A 23,268-nucleotide genomic window follows, 5' to 3' on the forward strand; every position below is an offset into this window, starting at 1 on the left:
CGGTGGCGCAGCAGTTTTCTGGGGGCAAAGACCCCACGGTGAGCCCACAGGAGGGACCTTTCAGCATGTGGGATTTTGCCGCTCACCTCCCAGCTCTTCCTCCATCCTTGTCGGAAGGCCTAGCGGAGACTGAATCCCTCTTTGTTCTCAATGTCACATTCTGGCTTTTCCACCCTGGCCTCCCACATCCATATTTTCTTCCTTTTTGCCCACTTTCATCAGCCTCCTGAAGCCACCTTTTCAGATCCTCAGCCTTGTAGAAGGAGGGCTGCCTCCCCCGTGGAGCATCCTAAAGGGCCCGTGTGACTCCTGACACCCACTTCACAGGTCTAATCCTATTCTGGCATAGTCAACACAAAATATAAATGCCTGATCTGATCATACCTGCCGTCTTCTTTTTGTCTCAAGCAGATTTAAAAAGGCATAATTTTAAGTAAAACCAGGTTATTAGACAGCTATGAAATCATCTTCATTAGAACCTGATTATTTCACCCTGCAGAACTGCTCAGACACTTCTCGCAATAATGTGCACAACACTGAACAAAGACTCATGAAAGCTGAGACTCTTGAAAGCATATGGTATGAAAACGGAAATGCTTAATGAGAAATATATAAATGACAAATAAGTTGACAATTACATAAAATGAAAGTAAGTGGTCCAGAAATCAAAGAAAAACAAAATTCTGAATTGATTTTCTAAATGGGCAATAGTCTGAGTCCTGTTATGTGAAAACCTACCTCTCACCATTAGGTCCCACTCTGTTGATTAATTTTTCCATGGCTTCCTCTGTCTCCTTCAGTTTTTCTTGCAGTTGAACAAGCTCAAAATTGGCTGAAAAACAAGCATCAAATCTAAGAACCATCATACACAACTCCAAAAGCTCTTTTCCGAAACTGACTGTCTGTGACACCCTACAAAAATGCCAGCAGGTTCAGAGATTCAGAGAAGAGTCCGCGCGTCTCTCTAGCTAATCCAATCAGGACACAAAGGGTACCAAGGTGTGGGCACTGAGATCTAAAGGATACATGTTTAGGGAGTAATGAACAAATCACTCCTCTTACACACAGAAATACAGCAGGACCAGCTAAAGAAAATACCTAGCTAAAAAAAAAAAAAAACCCCAAAACCAAAAACCCTCAACACGGTAACCCAGGAAGAAATCAAGAAGATAAATCTATCCTTTCTAATCCAAATGATACTTGAGGGTAAAAGTCCCAAACCTGCAAGGTACTTTAGAAAAGGACTTAAGACCCTGAAATGAGTAGTATTTCACCTGCACCCGAAGTCTGAAAACATACTGGAAGATCATGGTTTCAATGCTGTGGTTCCTCAATAGGGGAAGTCTTGAACTAGGGCTGAAGCCTCCCAGCCAAGGTTTCCTACCCTCGTCATTTGGCATGAAGTGGTGTAACCCTGGCCCCCAGTATTCTCAACAAGGTCAACAGAGATCACATTGACCTACTGACATTAACACTAAGACCCTAGAGGTAGAGCAGAAAAAATAAGTCGATTAGTAAACTAAATGAACTTTAAGGAACAGGAAAACAAAATGCTGTTCATTATACAGATAATCCAGGTTTTCTGTTTCATACACGAGTACCCTTCTACCCAGATATATTCAGAAGGCCACTGTAAAATATAATATTTCAAAGGCCTTTTAATACTTCTAAACCAAATTCTTACGCATGCAGTTAACATCTGCAAAGTGTCTAGAGGACTGTGCCACATAAATGCTTAGGTTATTTTTATTTTCTGCATGATACAAAATTGAAGGATAAGACGCAGATACAACTGCTACATTATAAAACAGCTCTTCTTAGGGATTTGTTTTATTTACTTCTGTTTTCAATGCATAATGTGACTGGATACAGAATTTGCTATTCTTAGAGTCCAAAAAAAATTTTTTTTAATTTTACCAATTCATTTACCATAACTGTTGGTTAGACATTATCTCAATTAAGAACACAAGAGCTTTCTTAAAGGATTTCTTGAATATTTAGGATTTCTGAATAGGATGCAGACTGTGATCGGGTATCTACTTCCACAGAGAATCTGAAGAAAATCCAAAGAGCAGTTATGGCCGAGGGCAGAGGCTCCGCCGGCTCATTCTGCTGCGGCCTTTCTTTTAAACACTTCTGAGGAGGCTTCATTATCCACAGGATAAAGCAGTTTGGCCTCCAAGGCCTTCAACGACATGGCTTAACCCACCTACTCCTCAAGGCCTTCTTTCCCACAGCCGTCCTTGGTCAGGCTGTGTCTTCAAGCCATCCTGTCTATTGGGCAGGACCTGGTTCCATGTCATTTCCCATAAGGCTTCCGCCAAGTCCCCGTCTAGACAGTAAACTCTGCACAAGTTATTTTTCATCCCAGACTATGAATTCTTAGGGGGAAGAGCCATGCTATATACATTTCATTTCCCCAGAGAGCACAGAATATTCTACTTGGTCAGTAAATCCTGATGACCATGTTTCATGAGCCAGAAGGGTTAAACCCTGTCCCTAGATCTAATAACTGATTTTGGCAACGAACGGATCTCTCTTCCTTAGTTTTCCTCTCTGTGAAATAAAGGTATCTGCTACAAATATTCTAAAGTCTGGAAATGAGAAGTACCCCACTCCAAATATGAAATATTAATTTGCAAATATATAAAAAAAGTAAGTGGACAGTTTTGTACTTTTTGTAACTCTTTCTCTTAAAAGCCCAACATCAATTTGGAAACTTGAGAATTCCCAGAGCTTAGGTAAAAATGGCATCAGATTAATTTGGGGCCATTTTTGAGAAATGCTTTTTAAGACACACAGACCGTCCCTCTGTGTTATGGCGGTCTGACTCAAAAAAACTTGTGCACGTACTGAGAAGGGGCACTTACTAATTTTCCGGTGGCTGTTTCCAGCTGTGGCAGTAGAGCACTTCCGATCCTCTGCAGGAGTTTTCCCCTTTGAAAGCTGAGAATTGAAGGGGGTACAGCACATCAACAGCAGCTCAGAACCTCAAAGTCATGGAACCCCTCATATTAAATGAAAAAAGAAAAAAAGGTTGGGAGACAAAAATAAAGTCAGAAATCAAATCAAGTATCAGAAAAACATTTAAAAAAAAAAAAAAAAGAGGAGAGAAAGAACCAATAGAAGGTTCCAAAGAGGGGCACCTTCTGCTCAGGTCATGATCTCAAGGTCCTGGGATGGAGTCCCGTATGGGTTCCCTGCTCAGCGGGGAGTCTCCAGAATTCTCCCTCGCCCTCCGCTCGTGCTCTCTCCTCTTTTTCAAATAAATGAAGAAGAAGAAGAAGAAGAAGAAGAAGGAGAAGGAGAAGAAGAAGAAGAAGAAGAAGAAGAAGAAGAAGAAGAAGAAGAAGAAGAAGGTTCCCAAGAAGTGAAAAACCATCAAGGCTCAAGGATAGGAAAAAAAAAAAAAAAGGGAGGGATCAATCAATCAATCTCTTTCCAGGTCATCTGCCTTGCCCACACTCACCTAAAAGGGGCTGTGCAGCCGCCAGGGCGTTCTTACAGAGGCACCTCAGGCCCCCTGCAGAGTTCCTGGGCAAGGACTTGCCTCTTACTCTGGTTAGAAGGGCACAGTGAATATTTAAGATTTCCAGGAAGGACCAGAACGTGACTTCTGCTCCACTTCACGGTGTCTAGGCCCACAGCTTGCTGAAGCTTGCCTACAGGTGGAACTTAACTGGGAGCCCGCTTTTAAAGGACCCAAAGCATGTCTCCCCAGAGCTGGGAGACATCAGGCTTAATTTCCGGATTGGCAGTTTTGTTTCAGAATTACTGCAGTGGATGTTAAAAACAGCACCTCACACTACTGGAGAGGGAAAGGAGGACAAAGTGGTGTTGGTATGGCCATTATTTGGCCTCACAGTAGCTACTCGGAAGTCAGGGTGCCAATCCTAATAATACAGTTCTCCTTAAAATACCTTTATGCCTTTTCAGCTTGCAAAGACATCCAGTCAAAAAAACAAAAACAAAAACAAACTGGGGTGGGAGGGTGCTTTCTTTGACTTTTATTGCTCACTGCATTAGCGACTAGAAGACCCAGGCTCAAATCCTGATTCTGCATTTCTAGTTGGGAATTCTAGGGCAAACCTTTTAAGTTCTAAGCTAAGATCTTCTCTTCTATAAAACCAAGATAACAGTTATCCTAAGTATCTCATAAAGAGGAAGCAAGGTTTAAAGAGGACTTGAATAAAGGCTATGAACTGTAAAGAATTTTAATGCCAAAAATGATTAGTATGACACTAGATTTTTTTGATGTAATATGATCAAGATGATTCCATTTACCTTAAATAGAATATACAGTATATACAAAAAAATCCCAAAACCGTAGATTGGAATGATCTGTGCCATCAGGCCTCTTCCACCACCTCCTCCTCCAGCGCCTCCACCAGATCCTTTGGCCTTTGCAAATGCCTCTGCGAGGTGAGACCTCTGGAAGCGAGCCCCGGGGGTCTGGCCATCTGAGGGCGGCTGGTGATGATGCATCATGGGTGGAAATCGGCCCAACTTTCCTGAGAAAATAATCAGTATTTATTTCTTCTACTATTTTAAATATAGCTCTTATGAACACATCTCATGCACTGAGGCATAAATAACAGAAACCAACCGAAACAAGTTAACCAGGAACTTGATTATAAGGATACAGAGGTATCACACAGCTAATACATATGATGTGGTAATCTCTAGCTCTTCACCAAATCCATTTTCTCTTCCCTTTTAGGTCCACAGCTTGGTAACATTTTTCAGCTTCCTATGCAGTTAAATGTAGCCGTGCAATGGAGTCCCAGCCAGAGGAATGGGAGTGATATGCGCTGATTCAAGGGCTGGCCTATAAAACTTCCCGTGTATTAAACTCCACATTCATTTCCCATCTGCAGGCTTCATGCTGACCTAGGGAGACCTCTGAAGTCATGGCAGAGCCTCCATCAGTCTAGGTTCCTGAATAACTGTGTGGCGCAGAGCCTCCCAATGCCGCCACCCCACCAACTTAGAACCATCTGGACCTGTTTCTGTGAGAAACAAACTTCTATTGTGTTAGGGCCATTATACACTTTGGAGTCTGTTCCAGCAGTTAGCCACCCTTAACTACTACAGAAAAGGAAGTACAATCTGGTCCCAGAAGAGAGAAGAACCAGAAACCGGAAAGCCATCAGGATCCGGGACAGCTACTCTCACAGCCTACTTTCGTCTCCCTCTCTATGGGGCCATAGGCTTTTTCCTGTGCTCCTCTGTGCAGATCTTCTTTCTTCTGGCAGACCATTTCTCTAGCTTCTTTGTGAACATGGAGGAAGATAGGCACCCCAAAATCCTTCAGTTTGCATGTCCTTCGAGAGGCCCGCAGAGACTAGTCACAGCTCCAAATTCCCTGGAGGAAGATTTTGATTACTCTGCTCGGGGCAGTATCCATTCCTCTCTGGTCAGCTACTGCTGGGCAGACGGGATTCACGTAGCACAAACAGAGCCACAGGGTCCTGTGAGTAGAAGCACAGGGCTCACAGAAGGAACATGCCCCAATTTTCTTGCATTTTTTCCCCTCCATCGGGGCAGTCAAACATTAACACCAACTGCCAAGCCTCCTGAGAGCCACAGGTGAGAAAGGAAAAGACCTCTCTTCAAAAGGTCATGTAAACAGGGTTGTAGGGAAAAAGCACTGGGAGCTAACACTACAAAGCAGAAAACATGAGACAGAAGACGACTTCATAAATCAGACTCCAAAAATACAAACTATATACAGAAATACTGTTAGATTTGACTTCAACAAAATTACAGATTTCTGTTCAATAAAGAATACAACGAACAGAGCTAAAATAGATGACAGACAAGGAAGAGCTCCTGCAACATCTAAAATAAGAGATTAATTGTCTAGAATAGATAAGGAATTTCTACAACTTGATATTAAAAAAAATCACAAGAAACCCAAAAGAAAAATGGTCAAAAGCTGTGGGTAGAGAACCTACAGAAAAAGGAGCTGAAATGATTAGCAAGTAAATGAAGAGGTGATCAAATTCAAAGCAAAAGCAATGAGTAAAATACAAATTAAAATAATGAGATAGCATCGTTCATACCAATCAGAAGAGCAAAAATTAGAATGGTAGATAATAGCAAAGGTTAGCAAAGATGTCGGGAAGAGGATAAACAGATACAGCCATTCTGCTAGGAGATCTTCGTGACATCAAGTATGTCTGCATCCTATGCGATCCAGTGATCCCACTCTGGTGGATAAATTTCAGAGAAATTCTCAAATAGGATGGTCTACGAGCAAATTACAGACTTTATAGGTCTGTGTGAGAATGTTTGCTGTGACGAGAATGTAGCAGGGACCTTGAAGTAACTTTGATTTCGATAACTGGAGGAACGGAAAATCAAAATGGAGTGGACAAAATATGGAATTCTATGTAGCTTTTAGAGATCACACTTCAGATGTATTTACAGCAACATGAATACATCTTAAAAAGCATGGCACTGAGTAAAAAGCAAATACCATTATTAAAGCTGAAGACATCATGATTATACTACATATCGTTCAAGCAAATACATGGTACTATAGGGACATAAACAGAGTAGGTACATATGAATGGGAAAGGGAATGGGCATGGGGACTGAAGATAAAGGGTTAAAAAGAACAAGACAGGAAACCTGCACTCACGGTGTTAATAAGGTGCTATAAACTGATAACTATCTTTAAGTCAACTGTGCTCCTCAGGTAAGAAAGAAAGCGGGCGGGCAGGCAGAGAGGTAAGACAGCTAGCCACTGCTAGGTTGGGAAGCCGCCTTCTACCTTGTAGCGCTCTCTCAGCCAACTCCACTCCAATAATCCTCCTTTTCCTCCCAATACTGACTTTGGAGGATGTGGAAATTATGGGAAGAAGTGCTTTTTAAGAGGACAGCAACAAAAGCAGAGCTTCAGACAGCAGAAGGAAACCAGGTCAACACTCCTTATTCTGGGTGCTGGTGACTATGTAGCTATTAAATTGTCAGGGATCTTCATATATAAACGTGAGTAATGGCTTTGAGGCTATAGTGCACCTTCAAAAAATGCCTAGCCAGCATCCAAGAAGCTAACCTTTCTCTTGAGAGAATCTGATATATCAGATGGCTAGTGTTCAATACACTAGATTTAATATTTGTAGTAATACATGTTGTTGAACTTCATTATACTGCACTGAGAACACGGTCTCCAAAACTTGGTATAAAACCAAAAAAAAAAAAAAATTAAAAATAAAAGTCAGGTAATGGCACAAAAATATTTTTTTGCGTTTCTTTTTTTTTTAATGTTTTTTTATTATATTATGTTAGTCTCAGTCACCATACAGTACATCCCCGGTTTCCGATGTAAATTTCGATGATTCATCAGTTGCGTATAACACCCAGTGCACCATGCAATACGTGCCCTCCTTACTACCCATCACCAGTCTATCCCATTCCCCCACCCCCCTCCCCTCTGAAGCCCTCAGTTTGTTTCTCAGAGTCCATAGTCTCTCATGCTTCATTCCCCCTTCTGATCTGCATTTCTAAAATTAAAAAATGGTGACAACGCTAAACACTACACCTCTCTCCCCAGCACTTACAGTCTGTCAGCCAGGAAGGTTTACGGGACAGCTATTATGTTCAGGACTCTAGTCTATACGTAGGAGCGAGCCATAAATAAAATAGAAACAACAGTTCCAACATTGAACAATGCTTTTAAAAAGTAGTATATTCAAAACAACAAAAAAGGACAGGGTATCACGGACCTTATTACTAGATAAACTAAATATGTAAGCATTAAAAGAATGCAAAGGAAAAAGGAAGAGGGTCAAACGGGATCAACTCATTGAAGGCAATGAGACAGAATAAAGAAGCAAAGGCATGCCAGGAGGAAAGAAGAACTCGGCAACAAGAAAGAGATGAGGACAAAGAAATAAGAATAAAGAAGTCTAACTCCCAAATTCGTTTGGCTCCATTTAGGGAAGTAACGAGAGTAAGGAGAGGGAAGTGGAGGTGGAGGGTTTAAATGCTGGTGAACAGATTTGATACTATGGGTCTAAGATCAGGAAAATGACTTAATGAGAAGGTTACCTGAAAGGGATCAAATCTATCATTTGAGTATAGGGCCCAACGCGGAGACAAACTAGGGTCTGAGAAATCAACAAGAAGGCAGTAATTAAGCTCTAAAATGTAAGGGCCTGAGGTGCTGGCCGTAGCTACAAGGAGGAAGCGACAGGTCCAAGGGCTCTTAGCACAGAATGATCAGCAGCCTTTACTACTGAGCAGAATGCAGAGCTAATGAGGGAAAGGTCAGAAACCTCCAACATCAGGAGTTCAATATACTAAGAAAAGGTAATGAAAAAACTGGGTGGGCTTATGACAAGGGGAAGATTGAGTACACATTTTTCACACACTAAGTTCCAGGTGTTGGTAGCACATTCAGAAGAAATTTTTATTAGACTATAGTTAGGCTTGAGAAGAAACTCTAAGCTACCTAAATGAGAAAGTTAATTAAAAAATAAAATGAGTGAACTATTCCCATATTAAAAGTGTTGGCGGAATAGGTGTACTTATGAGCAAAAAGAGGAAGAAAAGAAAATGAAGCTGTCAGAGAAGACCAGAAGCAAATGAGAATTTAACCAAAAAAAAAAAAAAAAGCAGAATTGAAAGCAAATGTGAAGTTTTGAAGAAACTGATGAAAGACTAATGACAATCCCTATTTTTAGATACAATGTATTCTTGAGAAAAGGATGGTCATCCTATGAAATCTTGACTATCCACCTATTCAGACAATAACAGAAACCAATGTACTACGAATCATATAATCTTCAGAGTCAGAAGAAGGCTTAAAAATCATCCAGTGTTGGGGTGCCTGGTGGCTCAGTCGTTAAGCGTCTGCCTTCAGCTCAGGGCATGATCCCGGTGTTCTGGGATCGAGCCAGCCCCACATCAGGCTCCTCTGCTAGGAGCCTGCTTCTTCCTCTCCCACTCCCCCTGCCTGTGTTCCCTCTCTCGCTGGCTATCTCTCTCTCTCTCTCTCTCTCTCTGTCAAATAAATAAATAAATAAATAAATAAACTCTTTAAAAAAAATTTTTTTTAAAAATCATCCAGTCTTTCAACAAGTAGTATTGAGACAACTAGATATCCACCTGCAAAAGAAAAGTTGTACCCTTACCCACACTATTTTTAAAAATCAACTCAAAATTGATTAAAGACCTAAATGTAAGAAAAGTATACAACTCTTAGAAGAAAGCACATAAATCTTTGTGACCTTGGATTAGGCAATGGTTTTAGATAGGACACCAAAACCACAAACAAAAAAATAGGTAAACCGGACTTCAAATTTTAAAACTTTTGTGCCGCAAAGGATACCATCAAGAAAGTTAAGACAACACACTAAATGGGAGCAAATATTTGTAAATCATAGATTTGGTAAGGTTCTAGTATCCAAAATATATAAAGAACTCCTACCACTCAACTAAAAAAGGTTGAAGGCTCTTAACAGACATCTCTCCAAAGAAGATATACACATGGCCAATAAGCACATGAGAAGATGTTCGACACCACTAGTTATCAAGGAAATGCAAACTAAACCCACAATGAGATACACCATATTACACCAGCTGCTAGGATGCCATGATAAAAAAAAGATAATAAATTATTGGCAAGGATGTGGAGAAAATCGAACTCTCATACTCTGCTGATGGGAATGTACACAAGTGTAGCCACTTTGAAAAACAGCCTGGTGGTTCTTCAAAAGGGTAAACGAAGTTTCCATATGACCCAGCAATTCTACTCTTAGGTATATAGTCAAGAATAGGCTCACACAAAAACTTGTATAAAACTGGTCACAGCAGCATTATTCATAGTTACCAAAAAGTCCATTGACTGACAATAAATGTGTAAGTACAGTGTGGTATACCCATGCAAAGGAATACTATTTGGTCATAAAAAAGAATGAAGTACTGATACATGCTCCAACATGGATGAACTTTGCAAACATTATGCTAAATTAAAAGAAAAAAAAAGAAAGAAAAAGAAAAAAGAAAAAGTCTGTCATGCAAGACCATATGTTACGTGATTCCATGAATATGAAGTGTTCAGAACAGGCAAATCTGTGGAGACAGAAAGTACATTAGTGGTTGCTTAGGGCTGGGGGGGGCAGCAGAAAGGAGAGTGACTGCTAATGGGTATGGAGTTTTTTTTTGTGTATGTAGGAGGGGTGATAAAAATGTTCTAAAATTGATTGTGGTGACAGTTGCACAAACCTGACTTACTAAAAACCACTGACTGTACACTTTAAGTAGATAAATTGCCTGGTATGTGAATTATATCTCAAAGTTTTTTTTAAAAAAATTCATCTAGTCTAACCACCTGAGTTCAATACCCTCACCTTCCTTAAGTGGAGGTCCTGACTTTGCTGAAGAAAATGAAACAGGAAATTCAGTATTGCCCCCACGAAGCTCATGCCGCCTCTCAACAGCTCTGTTAGAATAGCCTTCTTTATATTGAGTTAATATGGGCGGAAGAAAGGAAATAAAATGCAGGGTTTCAAACAGCGGCACTGAATGTGATGCGGCAAGAAGGAGGGAAACGACTGATAAAGAGCTTGTACACTGGAATCAAAGAGGAGCTGAGGGGCGCCTGGGTGGCGCAGTCCTTAAGCATCTGCCTTTGGCTCAGGGCGTGATCCCAGGGTCCTGGGATCAAGCCCCATATCGGGCTTCTTCACTGGGGGCCTGCTTCTTCCTCTCCCACTCCCCCTGCTTGTGTTCCTGCTCTCGCTGGCTGTCTGTCAAATAAATAAATAAAATCTTTAGAAACAAACAAACGAAAAACAAAGAGGAGCTGAAAAGTGGAGGAAAACTATTTTCAAAGGTAAGAGAAGGAATTGGAGAGCTATGGAACAGATAGGCTAGGTGGTAAAAATAGGTTTTATATCATAGGAGAAACCTCAGCATTTTGTATTTGGTGTAATACTTCACGTAATTTACTAATGAACACAGTGTGCCAGACACAGAGATTCAAATGATAAATAAAACAGGGGCACCTGAGTGGTGCAGCCATTTAAGCGTCCGACTCTTGGTTTCGGCTTAGTCATGATCTCGGGGTTGTGGGATTGAGCCCTGCACCCTGCTCTGTGCTCAGCTCCGAGTCTGCTTGAGATTCTCTCTCCTTCTCCCTCTGCCCCTCCCACTCGTGTGCACACTCTCTCCCCCTCTCCCTAAAATAGATAAATTTTTAAAAAAATAATACCACTGGGGCGCCTGGGTGGCACAACGGTTAAGTGTCTGCCTTCGGCTCAGGGCGTGATCCTGGCGTTATGGGATCGAGCCCCACATCAGGCTCTTCCACTATGAGCCTGCTTCTTCCTCTCCCACTCCCCCTGCTTGTGTTCCCTCTCTCACTGGCTGTCTCTATCTCTATTGAATAAATAAATAAAATCTTAAAAAAAAAAATAATACCACAGAGTCCCTATCTTTAAATTAAAGGGTTTAGAGATGAGCAATACAGTTCCAGCAACAAGGCAACTGTGCCTTACCATCAAATCCAACAGCTCTTCCCCTCAGGTCTCACTCTTATGACTTACCCACAACACAAGAAAGTGATTCTCACACACTACTCATTCAATAACTACGGAATGAATCTGAACACCTCCTTGTCAAACTCTCCTGCCTTCATCTCACTGGCACACCACTCTCCTGGGCTCTTTTCCAACGACTGGTCTTTCAACCTATTCCTTCTCAGTCTCAGTTCTTCTTTAATCCTCTCCCTGAGATCTTGGTCTCAACATGTTTTTTTCTTTATCCTTTCTTTATCCTTTTTCCTTTGACAAATTCATTCATTCTCATGGATCCATTATAAGTTTCAAAATGGACAGCTCTAGTTCTGACCTTTCCCCCTCAGGCTCCTGTCTCTTACTCTAAATTCCATTCGTACATATGTCCTTTTGTTGGACTATCATGTTAAACCTAAAAACGAAACTCATTTTTCACCTTCCAAAACCTGCTCTCCTGTGGTTTTTGTTTTGTTTTGTTTTAAACAGAGTGGTTCTCTCAGACCTTTAAGCTTAAGACCTATAACCTCTGCCACCTGTGACCAAGGAAATTCTTGAGATGGTAGGCTAGGGTCAGAATGCTCAATTTGGAAGAATTCAGAGGTTTTTTTCCATAAGGTTAACTGTCCTCAACAGGGAACAACTTCACCTCTTGGATCTTGGTACCACATTTCTTAGAACTGAACCCAGGATGTTTAGAAATTCAAGGGCTATAAAACATTTGGAAATAATTTGTTAAAAAAGAAATTTTTGACTAGACATTAAGTGAAATACTCCAAGTGTACCAAAAAGTATAATGATAACGTATGAGCACTTGTACACCTGCCTACTACAGATGTAACTGGAAGGCTCGTGGACTGTCGGAATGTGCACTTTATACTTTACCATGTGAAGTCTGTATTCATAAACTATTTACGGTATTGTCTTGAGTTTTAAAACTTTATATTACGAATGGACAGTAGTGACAGTCGTACAGCAATATGAATATACTTACTGCCACTGAACCGTGCACCTACTGGTTAAAGTGATAAATTTATGTTATGCATATTTTATCACAATTTAAAAAAAACCTTTATATCATACCATACCCCTTCTTCTGCAGCTTCCCTTTTCTGCCCCTTTTCTGGGTGGGGACTAGCATTTTGGCCGAGAGATGCACCCTGTTGACTGATATCTGTAGCTTCAGCTCATTCGCTCAAACTACCATATAGCACCTCCTAGTGTGCCCGTTATCACAACTTACTCACCTCCTCCCTAGCCGATGAATATTTAGGTACTTTTCTATTTTTCACTATTATAAACATTCTACCTTATAGCTACATTACAAAGAGGATTTGTGGTTTTTAAAAAATTTTGCCTAAAGAAACAAACAAACAAAAACAGCTCAAGAGGGGCATCTGGGGGCTCAGTCAGTTAAGCGTCTGTCTTTGGCTCAGGTCATGATCCTGGAGTCCTGGGATTGAGCTCCACATCAGGCTCCCTGCTCAGCGGTGAGCCTGCTTCTCCCTCTCCCTCTGCTCCTCCCCCACCCCAGCCCACCCCACCCTGCACTCTCTCAAATACATAAAAAATAAAAAATAAAAAAAAACCACAGCTCAAGAGATCAGAATATTAAAGATATTAGAACATTAAAACTGCACTTTTCAAAATAGAAAACAGCTGTGTTCACTATCTCTATATGCACTTAAATATTCTCTAAAATGGGACTTGACTAAGTCCTAATTGTTTATTGAAAGCTTTCCCCATATTTAGGTTTATTTAATTATTAAAATTTCACTTAGCATATCATTTAAGCTTGACTACAAACTTACTGGATTTTACAGAGTGAAGTTCTACTTTCCCTTGTTAATAACCATCCTTATTGCTAAAAACAAAAACTCTAGCACTGTGAACAGAAGAGCTTTCTGAAAGCAGCATTAAACCATCTGCAACATTTCATTCTTAAGACAAATCAATCAATAAAGAACTGGATGTGTTTATATATGATTACCGCAGTTTAAGAAAGATCCTTCTGGGCCAATTCCTTAAGATATGTAAGCTTCTCCTTAAATACTGAGGAAATTCTAGAGGCCAAATTTAACTCGGCATTACTGAAAGTGGAGGCTGGGACCACAGCTGACTGTCCCTCATCAGTCTCCTCCACGGCCCCTCATCTTGTTACATCCCCTCCTACCTAAAGCGGGGCTCTGCCCACCACGGCTTTGATTTTCTGGTTTAACCAGATCTTTTCTTCATCTTTTGCCAACCTCCCCACTCCCAAGTCATGCTACATACTGTTAAGAGATACTGTGTGTCTAAGTCGTTAACACAGGGCCTAGTCCATATACCCTACACATATTAATTATTACTGTTTTGTTAGGAGTCCTCTTCCTAAAGCATAATCCTAATGGGTCTTGCCATTTCTCCCATCAAAAGCTTTCAGTGGTTCCCACTGAGGACAAGACTGTGTTACACAGGAGCCAGCAAAGTGAGTAAAATCAGTACTATCTTTTCAGAGCTATTAGTTAAGACACTGGCTAGGCCTCCAACTATTTAACTGGAGGTTAAATGAAACTTTAAGATTTAACTTGAGAGAGAGAGCACGCGAGCTTGCATGCGCGCGCCCACAGAAGCAGGAGGAGGGGCAGAGGGAGAAGCAGACTCCCTGCTGAGCAGGGAGCCCGATGCAGGACTTGATCCCAGAACCCCAGGATCATGACCTGAGCCAAAGGCAGATGCTTAATGGACTGATCCACCCAGACGGCCCTAAATGAGCCTCTCTAGAGCTAACTTTGATCATCTGTAAAACGGATATAATTAGGGTTGTTACAAGGATTACAGATTAGGGGCACGTGGGGGGGCTCAGTCGGTTAAATGTCTGCCTTCAGCTCAAGTCAGGATCCCAGGATCTGGGATCGAGTCCCGAATCAGGCTTCTTGCTCAGCGGGGAGCCTCTGCCTGCTGCTCCCCCTGCTTGTGCTCATGTGTGCATGCACAAGCACTCTCCTTCTCTGTCAAACAGAATCTTTACAAGAAGGATTACAGACTAAATATCATATACAATGCACCACGCATGCGCAGTGGGTATTTAACAAATCCTGGTTTTGCCTTCCCTACAAACAACTGAATTCTATAATCTAGTCCAAAAGTACCTCTTCATATTTCTTTCCCATTACATACTCCTGATTCAGCCTAACTAGACTTCCCACCATGCTTTGAGCCTGCCTTGTGATTTCGTACCACTAAGCCTTTGCTTTTTGCTGACTCCAGTGGTTTTGCTTTTCTCTCCAACTCCACATGTCTAAATCCAGCTTATCCTTCAGGGCCCAGGCCACATACTGCCCACATCCCCAATGCCTTTTCCCATGTCACTCCCATGCACTTAGAAAACACCGCTTGGGGGCGCCTGGGCGGTGCAGTCGTTAAGCATCTGCCTTCAGCTCAGGGCGTGATCCCGGCGTTCTGGGACCGAGCCCCACATCAGGCTCTTCCGCTATGAGCCTGCTTCTTCCTCTCCCACTCCCCCTGCTTGTGTTCCCTCTCTCACTGGCTGTCTCTATCTCTGTTAAATAAATTAATAAAATCTTTAAAAAAAAAAAAAAGAAAAAAAAGAAAAGAAAACACTGCTTGAACCTCCTTAATCGCACTTATCACAACTGGCCTTATTCAAAAGTTATATTTATGCGCCTTACAGCCTCTACTTGAATGGACCGAGAAACAGAAATAGATAAAATCTTCCACTAAGTTCTATTTCTACCCAGTTTTATTCGGAGCTGACTAAAACCTATAAATCCTTTGAGAGCACCAGAAAAGATGCCTCTGACATCCAGAAGCTGGCCTAGTACTATTGGCTAGGCCGTGGTGTTGGTAAGAGCTGGCCTGGTACTCATAGTCAGGTCTTGGCGTTCTCCTGTTAAACGTCAGCGATCTCAGAACATCAACATTCTGTGACCACCGTGGATCAAGACAAAAGAGTAAGACCACTTTGTAAGCTGCCTGAACACAGACAAAACATGAATACTACCCAAGCTAAAAAATATCAAATAGCCCCCATTCCCAGACAATGAGTGACTGCTGCTGCTGCTTCACGAATTACAGCTTCAGCCTTTCTCTAGTGTGTTCTCCCTTTAGATAAACTATTAAGATACCCAGCCGCAGAATTTGCCTTACTTCCTGACGGCATCCAATCCAGAGCAAAGCCCCACATCCTTAAACGTCCTTCAAAATCACCTAATACATGTCCACACCCTATAATAAAGCTTTTCTAACAACCTCGCTGTGATGCTGCAGGCCCCCATGGGGTGCGTTCTCCCTTGCCGCAAGTAGTAAATCCAGCTTCTGTAACTACAGGCGTTCCTTGCGCTCTGTGGCTGAAGGGCGAACGGTGAACTTCTTGAATAAAAGTCTAGTGTCTTGTCTGCACCTGGGTCCCCTACAGGGTATGCTCTGGGTCTTGCATGCTGTATACTTTGCTGGACTTACCTGGATGACTTACACTGGGCCTGCTTGCCTTTACTGGAATCTCAAGACCCAGCACAATTAGCTACTCTCAGGACTAACAATTTTTTACGTCATTATCCTGAGTGTTTTTTAGTTTTGAGAACAGAAAATGACAGTCAGGGTGACTGGTAAAGGTGCTCCTCACCCACAACTCTGCTCCACAATTGCTCCCCTAGAAGTTTCTGAACTTGAAAAAGTGCCTAATTTACATGTGTTCATAGGGTCTCCAATTGTCTCCTCCCTTCTCTGACACTCTTTCAGAGCAGAGACTTGAGGATTCGTTAGGAGAAAAAAGGTAAGGGACCAAAATAATACATTTGTCCTCAAGCACTTATACACCAAAACAAAGAGCTAATTTAAAAATTAAATACGTATATGTATTATATATGCATATATACACATACATGGACACATAACTGTACATACGTGTGTATATACTTCCACATCTTAGATAGTTCAAGGTCAGTGGGCAGAACTCACCTGAGGAAAACACGGTGACTTAAGAGTCTGAGCTATTTCAGAGGAACAGGGCCACTGGGGAGGTACTGGTAAGGAACCCTATTTATAAGTAGTCAGAGTGAGTCACCCACTGGAAAACATGGGCAGGCAGGAGCAGGAGGAGAGATGCCAGACAGGACCCTGTCGTGGGAGCACCCCAGGATCCAGCTGTGGAGGTGGTGAGCTGGACTCTCCCAAAGCCGACTCCAGCACAGAAGCAGCATACTGTCGCCCTGGAGAGCTTCGACTACTCGGCACCTGTTCGAAGCCTCAGTGTGCTAACCCTGGAACAGCTGACAAGTTCCTGGCCTCGCATGCTGAGGTCTTCACGTTACACAGGTACCGAAGGTGAAAGGAGGGGAACTGCTACTTTGACCGAAGAAACCGGTCGGTGAAATGAAAAGAGAACTGCAGGAGAAAGAGACTGTGCCAACTCAGTATTTGTGGCAACAAAGTAAGGGTTGTGTGGCACAGGCCCCAGGAAGGCAGAATTACGTTCTGAAAACAAAGAGCCCCACGGCATGAGACCCTTTCCTAAGAGGAAAGCTCTTAAAATGCATTGCTGCTTGGGCATTTCAAAAACTGTCAGTCAGATAGGAAAGGCAGGGGCGGGGGGAAGATATACAGGTAGTTCTTCTAAGAGAAGAGAGAAAAGATGAACAAAAAGACACATAACTGAATGAGCGGCAAGACTTGGGGGAACCACAGGAGGCCAAGGTCCAAAATAAACTAAGATTTACCAAAAGGCTAGCCAAAGCGAAAGAGGTATTTTTAGAGCAAAAAAGGCAATTTACCTGATAAAAATGTAATGCTGAGGAAGCAGAACTTCTGAACTTCTATTTTGCTTCCATATTCTCTATCAAAGGGAATAAATTTGGGGTTAAATGAAAGAGAATCAGCAATCCTAAAGACAAAAATAAAATCTCAGATGGGTGAGGAGGATAAGTCTGTCCACTAAGTAATTTCTACCAAGACTAGAAAACTTGCAAGAAAGGTCATTAAACTAAAAGAAAACTTTAAGAAATTATGTTGATAGAGAAAAATTTTAAAGAATGGAGCAGGTAACTATTGTTCCAGTCTGTAAAAGGTAGATGGTGGACTTTTCAACTATAGAGAAGTGAGCACACTGTAGCTCTCGGATGAGATTCTAGACAGCATTCTTCAGGAGATTGTGAGGAAAACGGCAGACTAGGAGGGTCCTGAACTTAAGCAGTGGGAACACAGAGATAACAGCTCTCTCTGTGCGACTAATTCCGAGAATGACCCGAAGACTGGCAGAACAGTGCTTCCACATTTAATCCTGGCGGGGGGGGGGGGGGGGGGAGCTGAGAAGGAAGGCCGCTTTGAAAAAGGGCCGAGGAGCAGAGCTGAGATGGGGGGGAAACCCAGGTAAGACTAACCACAAATGGGAAGGAGGCCACAAGCATGGAGAAGCTAGAGGATCAGACCCCACCCTAGGCTTTGGGGACTCACACTGGGAAGATGAGTCCCCATTAACACATGGCATTGGGGAAAAAAAAAAAAAAATCAGTGGAGCTTAACTTAGCTTTTAAAATCAGCGGGGTTTGGGGCGCCTGGGTGGCTCAGTCATTAAGCATCTGCCTTTGGCTCAGGGCGTGATCCTGACGTTCTGGAATCAAGCCCCATGTCAGGCTCTTCCACTGAGAGCCTGCTTCTTCCTCTCCCACTCCCCCTGCTTGTGTTCCCTCTCTCGCTGGCTGTCTCTCTCTCTGTCGAATGAATAAAAAAAAAAAAAAAAAAAAAAAAAATCAGCAGGGTTTAACTCTGGGTACTTTAAAAATCAACCTGCTTAACTCCAGGAAAACCGAAGGGAGATGGGAAACTGAGTCCTCGCCTTAAAGCATAATAAATAACTTGGCTTTAAACACAGCATAGAAACAAGTTTGAAAAGTGCCTGAGGTACACGTGACGGAGATGTATTTACTACCTCAGACCATGTGCTGGAGACGCAGGCATCTTCAGGAGACTCCAGCAACAGAAGTGCTGGCAAACGCCGTTTCTCTTCCCCTCCCCAAGCCTAGACAGCCAGACATTTGCAAACACCAGCACGAACCCTCTCCACCTCTTTTGCCAGTACCGTGTGTGCAGCCCCACCTTCCCCTGCGCAGCCTGGCAGGCAGCTGTCCAAAGTGGCTCCAGCCCCACCACTCCCTGCGAACAAGCCCAGCAAGGACCAGCGCCGCGCCAAAGTGAATCCTGTGCTGGGGAGAGTGAAAGCTAACCTCACACACCGGTGCCCCTGCAGTTCCAGCAGCCAAGCCTTTTCACTGGCCACGAAAGGAGAAACCCCTGCCTCTGGTGTGTCTGCAGCCGTGACAGAGACCAAGTGCAGAAATCAGGATGACCGCTAACCCACCCACCTGTGCTCCCAAACAAAGTCAACAGCACAAAATGGGCAAAACCCAGATGAGCAGCAACCACAAACCAAAAGCAGCTCGGGATTCCATATATCACAAGGTCAGCAGGTAAAATGCCAAAAATCTACAGCAATCCTCAGGGTGCATTAATAGAAACCGAGAGTTTTTAAAAGGAGGGTTGGGGGCAGGGAGGAAACAGGTCTGCTCTTCCATGAGCTAATAGGCTTCCACTTACTATTATTTGCCTTCTAGAGGGCTGTGCTGAGAAACCTGGAACTAGGTCATAGGAGGAATGGATGAACTACTTCAGATGTCAACGTAGGAAAAAGACTGAAGAAGGGGACATGATGCTAGTCTGCATTTTTTTTTTAAAGATTTTATTTATTTATTTGACAGAGAGAGAGAGAGCCAGCGAGAGAGGGAACACAAGCAGGGGGCGTGGGAGAGGAAGAAGCAGGCTCCCAGCGGAGAAGCCCGATGTGGGACTCGATCCCAGAACGCCGGGATCACGCCCTGAGCCGAAGGCAGACGCTTAACGACTGAGCCACCTAGGCGCCCCTAACGCTAGTCTTCAAATTCCTGAACTCACCAACTTTCCCTTTAATCTATTTTCCTCCATTCCTATTTTGGTGAAGGTATTCACCATCTGTCTAGTCACCTAAGCCAATAGCTTGAGACTAATCCAAGATGCTTCCCTCCCCTTCCCCTTCCAATTCTACTTAAAAACGGCTCTTAAGGGGCGCCTGGGTGGCTCAGTCGGTTAAGCGTCCGAGTCTTGATTTTGGCTCAGGGGATGATCTCAGGGTCGTGAGCTCAAGCCCCATGTCAGGCTCTGCGCTTAGCGTGGAATCTGCTTGAGATTCTCTCTCTCCCTTTGCGCCTACCCACACCCACATGCGCACATGTGTGCACCTCTCTCAAATCTTTAAAAATGGCTCTTAGACTGAAATTTCTAACAATGTTAAATTTCGAATCATAAAAACAAAAATAAAAACCAGAGAAATATAAAAGTTTAAAAAAGCTCTTAAAATTGTTCTCCTCCCTCTTACCTAATGATGACAGCCTCCCCTGCTCTACTTCCTCTTTCCTCCCTCCTCCAGTACCTCTGTATCCCTTTGAGAATCTCTCTCAACTTCATAGTGGTTAATCACTAGTTAACCAATATATTCTTTCTACCAAAAGCCCTGCAAGTAACTTAATTCAAGCCATTAAAATGCACGCATAGGTTAGCCAGAACTACTGGGAAAGAACGAGGGTGGGGGTGCGGGGTAGATAAAAGTAAGGTGCGAGTGAAGGAAGAGTTTAAAAGAAAGGACATGCTCCTTCTCTGGACAATGGAATGTGAGAGGTGATGGCTGGTACTGTTGCAACGACTGTTGCTATCCTGAGACAGCAGTCAGAGGACAGACCCAACTTGAGAAGGAGCTCGTGACTTACGCTTTTCATAACTGGAAGCCTGTATCTCCCACTCCTCTGCACCCATTTTGACCATTCCCCCACCACCCCTCCCACTTGGCAAACATCAGTTCTCTATATTTATGGATTTGTTTTTGTTTGTTCATTTTTTAGATGCTACATATAAGTGAAATCCATAGTATTTGTCTTTTTCTGACTTATTTCACTTAGCATAATACCCTTTAGGTCCATCCAAGGGCAGAGAGTTTAGTTGGCAAAATTTCAGTTACTGAAATATATCATTTAAGAGAAATTTTTTTCCTAGGTTATACTCTGTTGGTAACTAATGAGAAAAGAATTCACAATATTAGCAGCTTCATAAACTTGAATTATTCATTTAAAAATATTTATCAACTGCCATTTTAGGCAGATGCTAAAGAAACAGTGGTAAACAAGACCAAGCCCTTGCCCTCATCAAACTTTTATTCTTGAAGGTAGAAACAGAAAAAAAGGAAATAAGAACATTTCATATCATACAGTAAATTCCTTCAAGAAGGAAAACAGAACAACATGAAGGAACAAGGAAGGATGGGGGTGGAGTCATCTTAGCTAGGGTCCCTAGGGAAAGTCTCTGAGAAGGTTACATTTGAGCAGAAACTTGAGTAATTAGATGGAAGCTGAGGGAAGAAACTCTAGGAATAAGAAGAACAGAAAGTGCGAAGATTCTAAGATGAGAACATTGAATATCAACTCGAGTTCTCAAGGGAAAGAGCCACATTTAATCTCTATGCAACATTCAGAAGAGTATCTCCCACTCACATTCAATACAACTTATTCAACATAATTCAGCATAATGGAATTCAATTCAGTAAAATACTGAATTAGAAAAATCTTTACGGCTCAAGATCATCATGATTAATCTTCAAGGCAGACAAGGCAGTATCCTTAGACAAAATGAGTAAAACCTTTGGGATTTTGTAATAAGGCAGAAAAAAAACCCAACATGATATTTTAGAAGCCTCTTTCAGGGAGATAGTTTCACAAGCCTAAACTTTATCAAGCATATTCTAACAAGAGGATTCTGGGTTCAGTCTGTCCTCCACCCCTAGAGCTTAGTGCTTTGCATCTGCAGCATTTCTATCTATGATGTGCAAGAGAATGGAACGATAGTCACTGTGCACACATTACAGGGAACTGGATTTCAGTTCAAAAGGAGCTGTCCAATCATCAAGAGGCTGAACATTAGTGGAAGTGTTTGGAAACTGTAAAACCATCCTCACGGGTATTACAGAGATAATTTACAGGAAAAAGTTACCAGTAGAACTTCAGGAGCTACAGAGAATTGTTCTAGTTCCTTCTCTCAGCTTGGACATCCATCCCTTTACCCTTACTTTGTAAAAGCCCCTGAACGCAACCAACAGGGTGGATTCGTAAACACCACATACACCGTACCAATAACAAAGGATTAGCCAACACTTAGGGGGAATGTAGTAATTCGGTCATCTCAGTAATTGAAGTTTGAATTAAAATCTTCAGATTATATTTTTAAAGGCATAAAAACCAGCCTGAAGCGGGGAGCCGGAAGTACAAGATGATTTCAGGCTAACAATAGCAATTCCAATTGACTCGACTTCATACAAAAGCGCGACACAAGTGAAGTAAGTCAAGCAGAGAAAGACAATTATACGAGTTCTCTCATCTATGGAACATAAGAACTAGGAAGATCGGTAGGAGAAGAAAGGGATAAAGAAAGGGGGGTAATCAGAAGGGGGAATGAAACATGAGAGACTATGGACTCTGAGAAACAAACTGCGGGCTTCAGAGGGGAGGGGGGTGGGGGAATGGGATAGACTGGTGATGGGTAGTAAGGAGGGCACGTATTGCATGGTGCACTGGGTGTTATACACAACTAATGAATCATCGAGCCTTACATCGGAAACCGGGGATGTACTGTATGGTGACTAACATAATAAAAAAAACATTAAAATAAAAAAATGTAAAAAAAGCGCGACACAAAGCACACGGAAACCCCAGAGAGGGGAATCCAAGCGGGAGGCCCTCTGGACTCAAAGCACCTGAACAGATGTGACAGCGGAGTGAAGCCAGTGGGGGGAAGGGGCTGCAAACATGGGGTGAGCGAGAGGCCACCTGGAGGGTACCCAGGCACGCACGCCTGCATCCCCGGCCCTTCTTGCTGAAGAAGGTCGGGATCGACCCGGGCTCGGTGGACTCCGGCTGTCTGCCGACTCCAAGGGAACCGCGGGGCTTGGCACCTCCCAAACACCGCCCGGTCCACCCTCTGTAGCCCGTTTGGAGGAGACCTCGAGTCACCCCACCCTGGAGCCGCATTCTCCGAACGCGGAGAGGGAGCTAGGCTGCGCCTACCTTCCGGGGCCGGCGGCGGCTCCTGCCGCTTTCCGCGGGACAGGAAGGCTTTGGGCAGCAGCAGCGACACGGCCAGGACGAGCCCCGAGGCGAGGGCCACCCTCTGCACGGTGGAGTACGCCATGGCCGCCTCCCTCGCCACAGGTGCGGACGCCAGCCGGAACCGGAACCGCAGCGCCGGCGGCCTCCTCCGACCGCACCGCGGGCTGCGCGGACGGCGACGCGCGAGGGACAAGTGCGCGAGGCACGCGCTCGGCGGTCCCGGAGTCCGTACCGCACCCGCGCCCTCGGGTCTGGGCCAACGGGAAGCTCCTCCCTCTCCACGCCCCGCGGTGCGTTCTCCCCCGCCGAAAGGCTGGCGGCTGTGCCCTTCCTTGTCCCGGTCCGCCGTTCGCCCCGCTGGCCACCCGCCCCGAGCCCGCCAGCAGCTCCTTACCGCAAGCCGCTCCCACCGCCCGCAGCCGGAGCGGAGAAGCGCAGCGCGCCCCTGATGACCTCGCTCCACGGTGTGAAACCCTACAAAGGCCTCTCCACCCTCAGCACGACCGTCACATTGCTTTGTGCGAGACCTCCAAGCCCTAAACGATCCGTTCCTTTTTTTTTTTTTT

General features: G+C 43.4%; 1 protein-coding gene across 3 annotated transcripts in view; it reads right to left on the reverse strand.

Annotated features, from left to right (window-relative positions):
- The window catches only part of RIC3 (RIC3 acetylcholine receptor chaperone), a 46,782-nt gene extending 23,990 nt beyond the window's left edge, over nt 1-22,792 (reverse strand). For all 3 annotated transcript variants that reach the window (XM_040630749.1, XM_040630750.1, XM_040630748.1), the window contains exons 1-4: nt 22,661-22,792; nt 4,285-4,511; nt 2,871-2,946; nt 739-832 (exon numbers count right to left, since the gene is read on the reverse strand). In XM_040630749.1, coding sequence (XP_040486683.1) covers nt 739-832; nt 2,871-2,946; nt 4,285-4,511; nt 22,661-22,784 — 521 coding nt within the window. In that variant the 5' untranslated portion in view covers nt 22,785-22,792. The remainder of the gene's footprint in view (nt 1-738; nt 833-2,870; nt 2,947-4,284; nt 4,512-22,660) is intronic.
- Nucleotides 22,793-23,268: the final 476 nt, after the last annotated feature.

Source organism: Ursus maritimus, unplaced genomic scaffold, assembly GCF_017311325.1.
Source record: "Ursus maritimus isolate PB19 unplaced genomic scaffold, ASM1731132v1 scaffold_16, whole genome shotgun sequence".
Taxonomy (NCBI): domain Eukaryota; kingdom Metazoa; phylum Chordata; class Mammalia; order Carnivora; family Ursidae; genus Ursus; species Ursus maritimus.